The sequence below is a fragment of the Lepus europaeus genome, chromosome 2 (genome assembly GCF_033115175.1).
Source record: "Lepus europaeus isolate LE1 chromosome 2, mLepTim1.pri, whole genome shotgun sequence".
In the NCBI taxonomy this organism is placed as follows: Eukaryota; Metazoa; Chordata; class Mammalia; order Lagomorpha; family Leporidae; genus Lepus; species Lepus europaeus.
The window spans coordinates 75,920,770-75,933,022 of NC_084828.1; the positions used below are offsets into that span (position 1 = coordinate 75,920,770).

At 48.5% G+C, this 12,253-nt stretch overlaps 1 protein-coding gene across 2 annotated transcripts in view; it reads left to right on the forward strand.

Annotated features, from left to right (window-relative positions):
• ARHGAP31 (Rho GTPase activating protein 31) overlaps positions 1–9,468 on the forward strand; it is a 130,272-nt gene extending 120,804 nt beyond the window's left edge. For both annotated transcript variants that reach the window (XM_062208515.1, XM_062208517.1), the window contains exon 12: positions 2,598–9,468. In XM_062208515.1, coding sequence (XP_062064499.1) covers positions 2,598–5,045 — 2,448 coding nt within the window. In that variant the 3' untranslated portion in view covers positions 5,046–9,468. The remainder of the gene's footprint in view (positions 1–2,597) is intronic.
• The last annotated feature ends 2,785 nt before the right edge of the window (positions 9,469–12,253 follow it).

The following is a 12,253-nucleotide window of genomic DNA, read 5'->3' on the forward strand; positions in this document are numbered from 1 at the left end:
AGAAAGAATATGATGTACCACTAGTGTGAGGTGGGAAAGACTGGAACATTCGATGGGAGCAAGGCCGGGGTAGCTGGGCTGAAGAACGTGAAGTTCAGAGGGAAGCAGGAGCCACATCAGCCAGGACTGCGTGGAAGAGGACCAACTAACCAAGGGTACTGGAACAGCATGCCATGTGTTTGGGATTTTACCTTTAAAGGATCAGGCTCTTCTGTGAGGGGAGGGCAGGAGCCGGGGCAGGGGTGCGTTAGGAGGAGGCTAGCGCGTGATGAAGCATGTGGAAGATGGGGCCATGTGAACAGAAGTGGAAGGACTCCAGGGCTGTAGAGGACGGGGCTTGATGAAGGACTGGGTGTGGTATGAGGAAGACACAGGAGGCAGAGACATCACGTGCATTTATGGCCTGAGCACAGAGGAGCGCTGCAGTCCTCTTGCTGAGACGGAGGAGAGCAGAGGGCGGGGCAGTTTAGGTGTTCATGTAGGCATCTACATTTATCAGTTCCTTGATTAGTGTCTGTGCTGAGAGTCAAACATGAGTACAAGGTGGGGCCGGCTTTGTGGTGCAGCCGGTTAAGCCACCTCCCGCGACGCCCAGTCCCATCCCGGAGCACTGGTCCAAGCGACTGCTGCTCCCACCTCAGGTCCAGCTTCCCGCTAATGCACCTAGGAAGGCAGCAGATGGCCCACATGGGAGACCTGGGTGGATGGAGTTCCAGGCTCCTGGCTTTAGCCAGGGCTGGATGAGGCCATCTGGGGAGTGAACCAGTGGAAGATCTCTTTCTGTCTCTCCCTCTCTCCCTGTAACTCTGCCTTTAACATTGAATACATAAATCTTTTTTTTAAAAGAATGAGTAAGGGGCCAGTGTGATGGTACAGCAGGTTAAAAACACCACCTGTACCTGGCTCCTGCCATCTGATCAGCGCGGTACACCGGCCGCAGCGCGCCTATCGCGGCGGCCATTGGAGGGTGAACCAACGGCAAAAGGAAGACCTTTCTGTCTCTCTCTCACTGTCCACTCTACCTGTCAAAAAAAAAAAAACACCACCTGTAACACCAGCGTCCCATATGTCTGTCAGTTCAAGTCCCAGCTGCTCCACTTCCAATCCAGCTCCCTGCTAATGTGCCTGAGAAAGCAACAGAGGACAGCCCAAGTACTTGGACCCCTTCACCCATGTGGGAGACCCCAAAGAAGTTCCTGGCTCCTGGTTTCAGTCTGGCCCAGTTCCGGCTGTTGTAGCCATTTGGGAAGTAAACTAGCAGGTGGAAGATCTCTCTCTCCCTGTCTCTACCTCTCTCTTTCTGTAACTCTGCCTTTCAAATAAATAAAAACAAATCCTTAAAAAAATTATAAAAAAAAGAATGAGTAAAAGGCTGTCCCTTCCTCCACAGGAGGGCACAGCATAGTAGACAAAATAGAAATGCACACAAATAAATGCAGTTAGATTACTTTTGACCACATAGTCCTGAGGGTTGTCTAAAATAACTCAAAAGAAAGCCAAGAATCCATTACAACTCAACAGACCTTTTGTTGAGCTCACAGTGTACCAGGCACCCTTGGGCCTTGAGGAATCAAAGATATGTAAACACAGTCCCGGACCTCAAGGGGCTCACAGTCCCCTGCCAATAAGAGGGCCTACACTTATATATAAATTCAACATGAAGCAACACGTGACTAGAGCCAGGTGGGAAGACACGGGGACATGAGCAGCAGAGCAGTCTTCTCGGAAACTGGCACCCCCACAGGATGGAGGCGCTCCCCTGAATTGCTTCTCCTTGGGACAGAGTTAGCTTTTGAGACAAGAAATGAGAGGAACAACCGGGCCTCCCTCCATGCCTTTTCTGTCTGCAGCTTTGGCCTTTGTGGAGAGAAGGGGAAGAGCCGAGAAGGACTTGAAGGGAAACACAGACAGCAAGCAGCAGGTTAGGAGGAGGCTGTTCAACAACACCAGGAAGTAACCCGTGTCTCATTTTCAGTGCCTCCTTGTGGGTGGGAGGACCATCAGGTTTTGTATCTGCCTTTATTTTAATGTATATTCAAAAGGTTTTTCCACATGGAACATGTATTTCTTTGGTAATAAGAAAACAAACTACATTTGTTTATTTGGAAAGCCAGTGTGAGATAAGAGTTAACATTTTCGTTCTCCTGGGAGAATCTCATTTTGGGGAGCCTTCTGGTAAACCTGAGGTTAAATGAGGCCAGGGTTTCTGTTTGTTTTATAAGGCATAGTACACAGGCATTAAGCACTTATGCTCCAGTGTAGATGGGACTTGGATCTCAATCCTACTCTGCTGCTGTGCGTGTTAGCAAGATTGTTTAATCTGTTTGAATTTAGGCCTCTCCAGCTATAAAAATGGGAGTAATTACAGTAGTATTTTCTTCCGAGGGCGTTGGGAAAACCAAACATGAAGATAGTGTTTGATGGCATATGCTAAGCCCTGAGACACCCACGGTTATCACTGATGTTGGGTCTTTCACTGGCCCAGGTCATGCAGGCTGCCAGTGTCCCGGTCCCCTCACTCCCTTTTGTCAACAGGGAGGGAGGTTAGTGCCCTAAATCCGTGGTGCTAAGGCAATCATTTTGCTGATGTTTCTCAGGATGAAGACGATCTCACCCATGCCCTCATCTGGCCCGAGATTCAACAGGAGCTGAAAATCATTGAATCGGAGGAGGAGCTCTCCTCATTGCCACCTCCTGCTCTGAGGATCAGCGCAATGCAGCCAAGTTTTGAGTCAAAGGCAGGCCCTTTTGCTTCCTCGGAACCTCCTCGGGGGTTGTCTTGTGGGCCCACTCCTGATCCAGCCTCTGCCCCTCCAGAGGAGTGGACAAGGGACCCACGCAGTGAGAGCACACAGGGGGCTTCCACAGCAGCCAGTGGGGAGACACCAGAGCCCACCAGCGGCCTCCAGAGATCCAAACCAGAACAAGGCGTGCGTCTAGATCCTGCCAGGCTAGCTCCTCTGGAAATCATGACATTTGAGATGGGGCCTCCACAAGCAAAGGCAGAGGTGAGAGGCCCAGGGAACCTGTCCCCTCCACTCCCACCTGCTCCTCCCCCACCGACTCCTCTGGAGGAGGCACCCGGAGGCCTGCTGGCAAAGGATGGCCCCGAGAGAGAAGCCTCGTCCAGGGATCTGAGGACAAAGCCCTCTCAAGCTCAGCTGGAGTGCAAAGACAGCTCTGGGCTCCCTCACTTCTGCCAAGCACGTGAGGCTGCTCCAAGACAAAGTGAACAGCAACATTCAAAGGATGCTGCTGCCGCCGCCGAGGGAACGGGCTCTGCTTTGCCAAGCCCAACAAAGGAGGCTGAGATGGCCACCCAAGGGGAAGGCGACGGAGCCCACTCCCTGCAGGAGCCTTCGGACTGTGATGAAGATGACACCATGTCCGATTCTGCGCAGCATGGCCTGGAGATGGTGGAGCCATGGGAGGAGCCCCAGTGGGTGACAAGTCCCCTTCACTCTCCCACCCTGAAGGATGTGCAGGAGGCGCAGGTGCAGGGCCCCCAGGGCCCCCGGCTGGAGAAGAGGCTTTCCCACAGGCCCAGCCTTCGCCAGAGCCATTCCCTAGACAGCAAAAGCACGGGGAAGAGCCAGTGGACTCCCAAGGTTCCCTCTTCCAGTAGTTGTGCCAATCTGGAGACACAGAGGAATTCTGACCCTCTGCAGCCCCTGGCACCCAGGAGCGAGGTTTCGCGGTGGGATGAGAAAGCCCTAAAGTCCTTCAGAGAGTTTTCTAGCCAGAAAGGGAGAGAGGCTGTTCCCAGTCAAAAGGGACCAGGTGGTGGTGGTGTGCAACCTGCACTGGCAGCAGCCGGCCCCGCCAGCCCAGCAGAGGGCCAGGAGCTGCGAACACAGGTGGAGCCCAGCGATGCTCAGAGTAAGCAGGGCGGTGGTTCTAGGCCAGAGAGCAGCAAGGAGAGCTCCCCCAGCGGGCAGGACAGCAGCCCACCTGCAGAACACTCCCCAAAGTTACAGCTGAAGAGCCCCGAGTGTGGACCCCCGAAAGGGAAAAATAGGCCTTCTTCCCTCAACTTGGACTCCGCCCTTCCCATAGCTGACCTCTTCCGGCTTGAGAATGCCGCCTCCTTCAGTTCACCTGGGGTGCAGCTCTCGGAGCGGGGAGAGCCAAAGGCCACGTGGATGGCCTCACCTCACTGTAAAGCAGACCCCTGGAAGATTTCTCCCCAGGACCCCCAGGACCTCGACCTTGTCGCCCATGCCCTGACAGGTCGCCGTAACTCAGCTCCTGTGAGTGTGTCAGCCGTGAGAACCTCCTTCATGGTCAAAATGTGCCAGGCCAGGGCAGTCCCAGTCATCCCACCCAAGATTCAGTACACACAGATCCCACAGCCGCTGCCCTCCCAGAGCTCCGGAGAGGGTGTGGCTCAGCCTCTGGAGAAGAGTCGAGAGGAACCCAGCTCCCCCCGTGGCCTGTCTCACAACCCTGCCAAAGGTGAACCCCCCACCTCCCCGGAAAGCCCGAAGGAAGAGAAACCAGAGCAGGATCTGGGCGCTGTCAAGTCCACACCGGCAGACGCGAGTGTGTCTTGCGTATGCGAGGGACCCACGCTTCCGCCAGACCCAGATGTGCCTAACCTGCTCTCCACCCACGATGCCACAGTGCAATGCAGGAAGCGCACATCAGAGACTGAGCCATCTGGGGACAACCTTCTTTCATCAAAAATAGAGCGGCCCTCTGGAAGTTCTAAGCCTTTCCACAGGTCAAGGCCAGGAAGACCTCAGAGCCTGATCTTATTCAGTCCTCCTTTCCCCATTATGGACCACCTGCCCCCGTCATCCACAGTGACAGATTCCAAAGTCCTGCTGTCCCCCATCCGAAGTCCTACCCAGACAGTCTCCCCTGGCCTTCTTTGTGGGGAGTTGGCAGAAAACACGTGGGTGACACCAGAAGGGGTTACACTTAGGAATAAAATGACCATCCCTAAGAATGGCCAGAGACTAGAGACCTCAACCAGCTGTTTTTACCAGCCGCAGCGGAGATCGGTGATCCTGGACGGAAGAAGTGGCAGGCAGATAGAATGACATCAGTTCACCTGCTGGTTTGTGGACACAAATCATCAATCACCTGGAAGCCAACTTGCCTTTTCCAGGTGCAGGTTATCCAAGTTTGGGGATTATTTTGTGCTCTGGCTTCTCGTTTGTTTTTTTTTTTTTTTTTTTTTCTTCCTTTAGACCATTTATTAAGTAGTCCATTTTCCACAAAAGTGGTCAAGGAAAGGACCAAGAGATGGAATGTAGCTAAGTCTGTATGAGCAAATGGGAAAGGTTAGGAGAGGGAGGAAGATGGAATGCTTGCTCCCCTATTGCCATTGTGTATCACTGGTGAGAGCTGGCTGTCTTATATCCTTTGAGAGACAGAAAAATCCTTTGTCTGTGTCAGCTACTGAGGTTTGAAGGCCTTTAATGCTGTTTAAATCATGTACACTTGTGCCATCCCAAACGGAAGCAGATTGGAGATGCAAACAAATGCATGTCTAGATGCCCCTATGGGTGAAATTACCCATCATGCTCTTTCCCTGAAATCCCTTCAGTCCTGTCCAGGATGACTCCATCCGTCAGCACAAAACATCGGAATCTATCCCCAAGTGTAAACTCGAGACAGGCACAATCCAAGATGACCTTCTGGCTCTAGCTTATTAATTGGGACTCCAACTGCCACCATACAGAACTCTGATTTGTAAATCCACTGACTGGGCAGAGTGGAAGCTGAGCTGAGGATCACCTGGGTGAGGGGCACCTTCAGTGGGGTGTGCAGTAGCGACGTGAGAGCATCTGCTGTCTTTATATCAGAGTGCGAGAACAGGATGTCGTAGGACAAAGCCTCACACAGAAGCAGAACTGAAGTTGGTGTTGAAATTGGTGGGGCATTAGCAGAAAACATTTCTGGCTCAGCCGCACTCTTCTTCCACCCAAGGCGGGGCCCAGCTTGCCAGGAGAGGATGAGGGGAGGAGCCCTGGCACCGTGGCCGTCACTGCCACTCCGTGGGAGCTGCCCTTCTCGAGAATGTATTTCATGTTAGCCAGTGGACCCCTTCCTTGCTCTCTCTCCCTCCATTGCTCAGGAGCAGATCTGAGGCATCCCTCTCCCCTCCGTGACTCATCTTCTCCCCCCGCCCACCTCATGCATTCAAACCTGCCCCTCTCTTGTCTGTACTCTCAGAGAAACAGTAAGCCAATTTCATTGTCTTGCAGTTATTTGGAACTTTCAATGGTTCTTCCCTTTCCAGCTGGAGAGATGAACAACTAATATACCTGCTGGTAGATTTTTCAGTGCTCCCACTGAAGACTTCACGAGGTACCCCTTCTCAAGTTCAAGTTCGGTTGAATTCTGTCCAGAGGCTCAATCATTGCAGAAAGTTCTCTTGGGCTAGCAGTACCCCCTGGGCAAACCTCAGCCAGTACTGGTGGGGCTGGGCTGGACTTTCCTCCTTCAATGAGAAATTGGAAACTGATGTCCTGCATCAGATACAGATTGCTTCCTGTCTCCCTACTAAGCATATAGCCAGTTCTGAAATCTTGTTCTACACCTTTTAAGCCAGTTTCTGTAACAAGGGCAACTGGCCAGTCAGCTGATGCTTTCTGCCTTCAGATAGAGAACTGTGTGAGCAAGAGGAGCCATTAATAGTTCAGTGGTTTTGCATTCTCATTGGGTAAGCAAGACATTGGACCAACAGCCAATGAGATGTCAATCCCTAAGGAAAGTCCTAGAACACAGCATTTTCCCAAGGCAAGCAAGGCGAAGAAATGTAGTGGTGACAGACGATTGAAAGGCCATGCTCCACAGATTCGAGAAGTACATTCCTGCCTTATCAGAAAATGTACAGATAAACTTTATGTTGGTCTCAGCGCTCTTGCTCTCGAGGTGTCTGTACTCTGATAAGGTCCATGTCCCAGCTAGAATGTGAGAGGGAAAGACTGCACTTTGCTTCACTATCAGAACTCTGAGCCAAATAATGAGATATTTAAGCTATCTTATAATTATTTTAAATTTTTGTTTATAACACTTATAGGATATATTTTTATCTGGGGATAGACTGAGAAGCCACCATTTACAGGTCAACAGGTGGTTTTAACTCTAAGGGTAGAAGCACCCATTAAGTTTATAAAATGGCTGCCATGTTCCTTGAGACTGACACCTTTCATTTACAGCCTCACCTGCAGGAGTGTAGGGGTGCGGATGACACGAGGAGACACACCAACACCGTCTGGAGCTATCCCCTACTCTGGACTTTCCTAGCTGGTCAGGTCCAGAAAGTCTCGGAAGCTGACTCAGCAGTGTCTTGGTGGCTGTCATTCCTTTTACTGTCTTCCAGAGGGTCAGTGTCACAAACGTATTTATAAACTTCCTGTGGGCGGGGCTAGTCTGGCGCTGATAAAATTCCATTCCATCATAAAGAAAACTCCTATCTCCCCCACCCCAAGTGTTTGCCAAGATACCTTGGAATTACCGATTTGGTCACCATTTTGAGACTCTGACCCTCTGGAGAATGGCTGGATGGGAATCAGAGGGCCTGCTTCCACCCATGGAAGGACCAGAACAGGTGCTGTCAATTCCAAGGTCTACCTAAAGCTCTAGAAGGGGCTGGAGAATCCAACTTCCAACTATCAGACCTCAAAACAGGGGTGCTGGTTTTAAGTGTTGAATCTGAAGTGAAATGCATACATATACCGGTGTTTTCCTCTAGTGTTAACAGTTGCTTAAGAAGATAGTATCCTATATTTATTAGCAAAACAACCCTCTTGGGTCAATTTTTTTTTTTCCTTGAGAGTGGACCAGATAGAGGGTATTCGGTTTTTACTCTCTGCTTCACTTGGAATAGAAGCAAACCCTATTAACATACTGTAAGCCTAATATAGGTCCTAAAAACTAAAAATATAGTGCAAGTTAGAATTCTAGATTTGGGGGACATTCAAAACATAAACACCATCATCCTCAAATATTTATCAAGAGCTTAGTAACAATGCATTGGGCACCTTGGTACTTATTCCTCAGTCCTTGACTAGTCCAGTAAAAAGGAGAGGGATGGTAATAAATGAGAGAGCCCATAATCAAGAGAGAACAAGCTTTAGAACTGTTAAGTTACCAAACCAAGGCAGAGGGGGAAAACAGCAAGTAACATCTTTTAATAAGATTGCTAATGGCATGCAAGTGACTACTGACTTTAATCCATTTAAACACAAGTGGAAATCTGAGAAAGGAGACCAGTGAGACACTCGGGTGTTGAGATCTAAAGAATTAGAGAGCCACAATGAAGCTAGAGTAAGTAATTCTGAGATTTTGTGTGGCCCAAGTGGATTTTGCAGTGAAGTCCTGTTGGATCCTTGCCAATGAGCCAGGTAAGATTGGCATTCCATACTGCTTGAGAGGGGATTCAAGAGACTTCTGTTATCACAAAACGTGTCCATTCCTGTTGATGACGAAGTCATAGGTCCAATAAACTATTTACTTCATGGATAAGGTTTAGCATATAATAATTACATTTCACTGAAATTGGGTGGCAGAATCATTTGTGCAGGGTCCTGTGTGACGGACTGGGGAACCTAAGATTCATTTGTCTGGAATCAGAGTAAAGTTTAAGGTCGATCTAATTCTCACCAGGATTGATTAGAATCACACTCTACCAAAGTGGGCCCTATCTGCTGACATGAATATTGGGGTAAAATGTTGCCAGGAGTATGACTTTAGACACTTCCAACAGGAAGATCAGCTCAAAGTATGGCATGACAAAGAATGCATCTTCCTTTACCAACACCTTCCCTAGCAAAATAAGGCCACAAGAGGGCGCAAACACCTTCCCAAGCACGGAGGCAAGGGGGAGATGGTAGAAGTGTGGCTGCCGGAGATCGGTGCCAGTCCAGATAGGGCAAAATTGGGGGCCGCACACATGGATGGGTACAGAGTAGGTCGTTAGTAACCTGGAGGTGCATGAGAAATGCAGGAATTCTCTAAGAGAGTGAAGGAAAAGTCCACAGCCATGTGTTTTGCGGATGAGTAACAATGCTTTGCAATAAGTTAATGCCATAATATTTTAAGGCTTATAATTCTGCCAAGTAAAGCACTTTTCAAAGGAGTCTGTTAGAAAGCCACATGATTTCAGCTGTTTTTGTTTTTGTTTTTTTTTTTAGCTCTACATGTTTCCAAAGATGTAATCAAAATGTTTTTTCTATTGATTATAAAAGTATAAATAAATATTAAGCCTATCCATAGAGACATTTAAATGTAATTAAAAGATTGTTATGCTTTAAAAATGTACTCTAATAAATGATGTAAAATGCAGTGCTTATGCTGGACCTCTGAGCTAGAGGAGGACAAGTCCTATCAGGAAAGTAGATTTTATGCTTCAGACTCATCGTTCTAGTTCTGTTTGATGTCATTTTTGTGTTGCTGTTGTTGTTACTTCGTTTGGTCTCACAGCAAAATCTGCTTTAGTAAACTTGTTATTTTACATATTAATAATTGTCATGTTTGCAATTTCACCCTTACTATTGCACTCACACAGGGTGCCAAAGCTGCCCAGTACATACACACACACACACACACATATAGATAGATAGATAGATAGATAGATAGATAGATAGATAGATAGATATGAAAAGACTCATTACTTCTCAGCACTCCGTGGCTTAGGGAGTCATGAGGGGCCACACTCAGAGATGTGAACTCAGCTTTCCTATTATCTGAACCAGTGAGGGGGACTGTTTTGTTTTGGTGATCATGTCAGTGATGCTCCGGGGGAGGAAAAACAAACTGTGTTAGTCGGGGACATATGATCATACAGAGGGGGAGGCCGTGGGAAGACCTGTATGAGCCAGGTTCCCACTCCAGTGATACTTGCAGTACAAAACACCCTTGTTAAGGTGACAGCAAGGCTAGCACGTTATTAAAACCTACACTCACCACTCAGCCATGCGCTCATCTTCCTTCACTAGTGCCCCGAAGGCCTTTTTTCTCCTACACTCCCAGATTGTCATATGCCTGTTTCTCTCCCCAACTCTCCCCCAACCCTGCCCCCCATAACACACATATACCATCCATTCCCCTAACTCCCAACCTTCCCTAGTTTCTTTGGAGGCATTCTACCTTTATCACACCCCCTTGAACACACACACACCTCGGTCTCTTCACTGTCCTTGTCAATGCCTGGACTTGAATACAACTCCTGCAAGGACACTCTTCTTTTTGCAGAAGGCTGCACTCTCTCACGACACACAGACTTTCAACAGAGTCGGAACACATTCTTCTCAATTCTACACGATTGCTTCTTTCCATTTCATATAAAAACCCTTCATTACTGAAATTTATGGATCCAGCAATTTCACTTCTACCATTCTTTGTGGTCATGATGTAGTCAATGTCTCAAATTTCCCAGTGTTTGGTACCAAACTTCCTGTTTCCTTCTCGTTTGTATCCCACCATCATCCAGGATGGCTTCAATGTTCTGGAGGGAAACCAACACCTTGCCATAATTGCTCACAGCTTTTTGCTTCTACTCAGTTTTGGCCATTTGCTTCTTGAGTTTGTTATGTATCGGACTGTTTCACAATCCAGGACTTTGTGATTAAATTCTCATTTTCCTTCCTCAGAAACTTCTCTTATCCTTGCTACTTTATTCATTCTATTTGTGCAAGATTACCAATGCCTGGTCCACCCCTACTCTGCCAGGCAGCCCCTCCGGCAACTTCTTTCTTTCCCTCGCCTCTCCAGACCCCTGTTCTCGCATCTCCTCCACTGTTCTCCCCAGGACCTCTCGTCCTTCAGCCACACTTCCTTGGCAAGTCTCGCTCAAGGGGCCAGGATTCTTGCTGCCGTCTTCTCTACCCTTTTCTGTGCCTATGGCATGGATCAGAGAAAATCGTAAAACTATGGTATTAGCGCCTTTACACAGTTTGGGTCCTTCACCTCAGTAGAGGCCTCATTCACAAAGCCCCCAATGGCCACTCCGCTCTTTTCAACCCTGTCCTGGGCAATCCAATCCACCCCCAGCCCCCATACACACAATAAGGAAAACCGTCTCTCCCATCACAAGTTTATGATCAACCTCCCACCATCACTTCCTCTTATCCGCATGTGTCTTCCTAGCCTCCCTCCTAGTTTAGAGGAATTATTTTCCTTCTTCCCAGTGCTCCTGTGTTTCCAGTCTCCTCCCACCCTTTATTCTCCCCTATATTTCAGCCTTTCCCGCTTTGGGCTTCTTTCCCTCCGCATATAATAAACCAAGGTCTCTCCTTCCTTAAGCAAAAGGCTTCCTCAACTCTGTCCACCTGTACCACGTTATCGTGTCCAGTCTTGGAAGAGTCATCAACATCACTGTTCCTACTTCTTCATTTCAATTCACTATTCTGGACCAACTGCACCCTGACCTCCACCCTCAGTGCTCTGCTAAAATCTCTGGCTAAAGTCACAAATGACCTGATTGCCAAACTGACACTTTTCAGTCTCTTGACTACCAATTATGTTTGATATGGTCAATCTTTTTTTTAAGCCCTATTTCCCCTTTCTTGGTCATCCATTTTCTTGATCTCAGTCACTTCGTGTTTCCTCTTCTCTGCCCTTTTGTTATTCACTAAATTTGCCCTTCCTTCTCTTCACATCCTGCCTCATTTATGTACATGGCTGCTTCCACCACCCACACACTGGAGATCCACCCCATCCCTGTTTACTCAGGCATGGACTTTTAAGTTTTTCATAAGATGTCTTATGTCTAAAACAATTCCAGACTTCTGTCCTTAAGAATTCATTGGGCTGGGACTGGCACTGTGGCACAGCAGGTTAAAGCTCTGGCCTGCAGTGCTGGCGTCCCATATGGACGCCAGTTGAAGTCCTGGCTGCTCCACTTCTGATTCAGCTTCTTTACTATGAGCTTAAAAAGCAATGGAGGACAGCCCAAGTGCTTGGGCCACTACACCCACATGGGAGACCCAGAGGGGGCTCCTGGATTCAGATAAGCTTAGCTCCAGGCGTTGCAGCCATCTGGGGGAGTGAATCAGCAGATGGAAGACCACCCCTCCCCCCGTCTCTTCCTCTCTCTTTCAGATAAATAAATCTTTTTTTCTTTTTTTTCTTTTTGACAGGTAGAGTGGACAGTGAGAGAGAGACAGAGAGAAAGGTCTTCCTTTTGCCTCAGATAAATAAATCTTTTAAAAAATAAAAGTATATTTGGCCGGCGCCGCGGCTCACTAGGCTAATCCTCCGCCTTGCGGCGCCGGCACACCGGGTTCTACTCCCGGTT